Genomic DNA, 3,854 nt, shown 5'->3' with positions numbered 1-3,854 from the left:
CCTGTCTCGTTACATGAGAAGAGAGAAACCACAACATGAGGAGATCTGTGGAATGGAGACATGTTTGGTATTTTGTGCAAGAGGTCTGTCGCCTGAAGGAGACCATCCACCATCGCCTGTCTAGAGCTGATCTCCAGAGGTCGAAAATTGCTGCATGAAGTGAAAACAAATAGGGGCTCTGTGGCAGCGAAGCCTGCAGCGCGGGAAACCCTAACACTTCCCCTCAGATCCACCGAGCTCTCATGATTGAAACATTGATAATAAATATTGTTACATATTTATGAACTTAACAATTTTTCATTGACATATTTTTTATTTTGTAGTTTTTAATGTGATATGTAGTTAGGAAAAAAATATATTATGTAAATATTAAGTTTTTATATGTTATTGTGTAAATTTATTAATTATATGTTTTAAGTTATTATAGTTATAAATGTGATTTTTTATCATTTAAATTTATTTTTTTTTTATATATATTATAAGAATATGTTATAAATTTTTATTTTTGAAAAATGTTTATAATTTTATTAATAAAAAGAAAATTACACATGAAAAAAATTAAATTAAATTAATTTACTTTTTTATTAATTTATTTATTTTTAATCATTTTTTAATTGAGTAGAAATTTTGTTTTATTATTATGTTGATAAGTATGTTTATTTCAAAATAGGTTTTTTATAATTTTAATTTAATTATCAATATTTATTAGGTGGATGGTAGAGATTTAATCTTCATGGAATATGTTGGAATATTCCCTATAATATTCATAAATCAAAGATCAATTCTTAGCTCTAAATTAGTTATGATCCTCTAATAAATTTATCTCAAATTAAATAATTAAAGAAATTTCATGTCAACACTTGTCATATTGAACATGTGGTATTGATAAGCCATGATATTATAACAAAAGCTATTTACAAGTTAAAAATTTTCATGATAGAATCGGGTGAATCTTCATGTTACAAATATTGTTTAACTCATATTTTAATTATTTTTATATTTAATAATAATCAAAGTTTAAAATAAAGTTATAATTTAGTTCGTTTTTATGGATTTATTTTATTTTTTAATCTGGGTATTGTGACATATCATGGGTTAAGTGAGTGTTTTGACGCGTATCAACATTTATGAATCATTTAATTAATGTGGTTGGGCTAGTTATTTTTCATCTAACATTTCATTTGATATACCACTACAACATCTCACCCATACTTAATAAGTTATGAAGCATCTCAAGGAAAAATATATAATGGCAGCTATTAACTCTACAGAGTATACATACCAAAAGAAAAAAAGAAAATACATATATACATAAGTATAGAATCATCACTTGCACTTTAAGAATGTTACATTAATGCATGTGATAGACATCAATTCCAGATAAGCATGCACTTCCTTCATCATACATGTCTCTTATTAAAATTAAAAAAATAATTAAAAATATACAGTTAAAAAAATATGTAACAAGATTCTTAACCATGAAAATTGGTCCTCAACTTTACAATGAAAATTATTAATATATAAATAGACATTGTTGCAACATTAATTATCAATAACACATGTCCAACAAATCAACTATCACTCTTTTCCAATAAAACTAACTCATATCATTAATTACAAAATATAATTACTTTAAAAATAAATCTCCACATTTTATTTATTTATAAATTGAAAAATTTAAATCCTAATTAAATGTTTTGAAAATCCTTTTCCAAAATAAACAATCCTACACCTATCATCATTTAAAAAAACAAAACAAAACAAAACCCCGGCTTTCTATGGGAACGGAGAAGAGACAGCCACCTGATCAGATTTTAGACAATTAAGCATGTCAACAACTACGTTCATCGGCGGCCTCAGATTGGGAGCAGATCGACTACAAAGCGTGGCAATCTCCATTATCTTCACTATTTCATCCTTCACGTTATTATAATCACTGCTACGTCTCAAATCCTCGTCAATTATTTCATCAATCCTCCCTTCCTGCGCCATCTTCGCAGCCCATGCAGTGATATGCACAAATTCTTCATCGTCCTCTTCTACCGCTGGAGGCTTTCCGCTTACCATCTCAAATAACACCACTCCGAAGCTATACACGTCTTGCTTTGTCGATGCTTTCACTCCATACCCACATTCTGCACAAAACATTAATCTTCGGAGTTTATGACTATTCGCATCAAATGGAATATGATTTACTAACATAATAATAACAATAATGCATTTAGCTTTGTAAACAGAAAACAAATGGAGATTTAGTACCGGGCGCAATGTAGCCAAGAGTCCCTCCGAAAAGAGAACTTGATTCAGAATCCACTGATGGGTTTTTCAGTAGCCTGGCAAGTCCAAAATCTGCGATGTGTGCTACATATTCATCATCCAGCAATATGTTGGCAGACTTTATGTCGCAGTGAATTATTGGAGGTTCGCAGTCGTGGTGTAGATATTTGAGTCCCTCTGCCACGCCCACTGCAATGTTATACCGAGTCCTCCAGTCCAGCCTCTGATTAGGACGTTTCGATGCTCCGCCCAGATATTCCCACAACGATCCATTGACCATGTAGTCACACAAAAGAACTATTACCTCATTCGTTCCATCATGCTCTGTTATCAGGTCCCGATGACGCAGGATGTTTCTGTGACGGGCGTGCTTCAAGGATTCGATCTCGTGCCTCAGACTGCGATATCCATTATCGTCGATGCGATGATTTGCTACTTTTAAGCACTTGGCCGCAAGGATTTTGTCTCGTCCTGGAATAACTACCTTGTACACCATCCCGGATGTGCCAGAGCCGATGACGTAATCATCGCTGAAGTTCTCAGTAGCTTCTACTATATCTCTGTATTTGATTATACCTCGCCCATCTGCCGAATTAATACCCACTGTAGCATCTTCATTGTTCTGTCGTTCCTTCCTCGACCTTGATATTTTTATCATGTACATCAGCGCAAGGCTGAAAATGATTATGGTCCCAAAACAGGCGATGGTAATCCCCGCCACTGCCACCGAGCTTATTGTTTTCTTATTACGTGCAACTTCTGCATCGGAACAATTCTTGGTTGTCGGAGGTCCACAGAGACCTAGATTTCCCTCAAATGCATTCTGCGGACCTTGTAAAAATTTCCTCAATGAAGGAATGCTCCCTGTAAAAAGGTTGAAAGAGAAATTGAAATGATCCAGGCTCCTCATGTCTAGGAAAGACTGAGGAATCTGACCGGAGAGCTGGTTATGGGAGACGTCCAAGGATTCAAGTAACGTCAAGCTTCCAATCTGAGGAGGAAGAGATCCTGAAAGATTGTTCCAGCTTAGATCTAACCCATATATGAGAGTGTCTGCTAGCATTGCCAACTCCAAAGGAATGGTCATGCTCAGTTTATTTCTAGCCAGGTATAGCTCGCCTAATTGTCCGCAATTCCCCAATGAACCAGGGATCCTTCCTGTCAGTGCGTTTACGCTCAAATCTAATTTCTCCAGCATCTGAAGGTGACCAACTGCTGCCGGTATGCTGCCTTCCAACGAGTTTGCGCTGAGATTTAAAACCTCTAAATTAATTAAATTTCCTATTTCTGGAGGAATCGTTCCAGTTTTCCCAGTTTTCTCAAGTCTCCTATTTCAGCAGGAATGACGCCGCAGATATTATTGTCCGCGAGCACAAGATTAGTAAGGTTCTCCATCTGTCCTATGGAAGAGGGTATACTTCCATGGATTTTGTTACCAGAAATCTCAAAGTAATTCAACTTGGAGAGCTTAGAGATGTTACTCGGTATGAAGCCCGTGAAGAGGTTGTTCTGCAGGCGGACGCGTTGTAGTGAGACGCAGTCTTGTAGAAGGCCGGTGATGTTCCCCTCCAGCCGAT

General features: G+C 35.4%; 1 protein-coding gene across 1 annotated transcript; it reads right to left on the bottom strand.

The window, feature by feature from the left end:
- Nucleotides 1-1,776: 1,776 nt before the first annotated feature.
- LOC149247700 (putative leucine-rich repeat receptor-like protein kinase At5g63930) lies at nt 1,777-3,475 on the bottom strand. The gene is made up of 2 exons (XM_089445047.1): nt 2,260-3,475; nt 1,777-2,135 (listed from the first exon to the last, which is right to left on the bottom strand). The coding sequence occupies exons 1-2, from the start codon at nt 3,473-3,475 to the stop codon at nt 1,777-1,779; spliced, it is 1,575 nt and encodes a 524-aa protein (XP_089301173.1).
- Between the last annotated feature and the right edge of the window lie 379 nt (nt 3,476-3,854).

The sequence above is a fragment of the Pinus tabuliformis genome, chromosome 7 (assembly GCF_031772625.1).
Source record: "Pinus tabuliformis cultivar Carrire ecotype Pingquan chromosome 7, CPIR1, whole genome shotgun sequence".
NCBI classification, from domain to species: domain Eukaryota; kingdom Viridiplantae; phylum Streptophyta; class Pinopsida; order Pinales; family Pinaceae; genus Pinus; species Pinus tabuliformis.
This window is presented reverse-complemented; position numbering and strand designations above follow the sequence as displayed.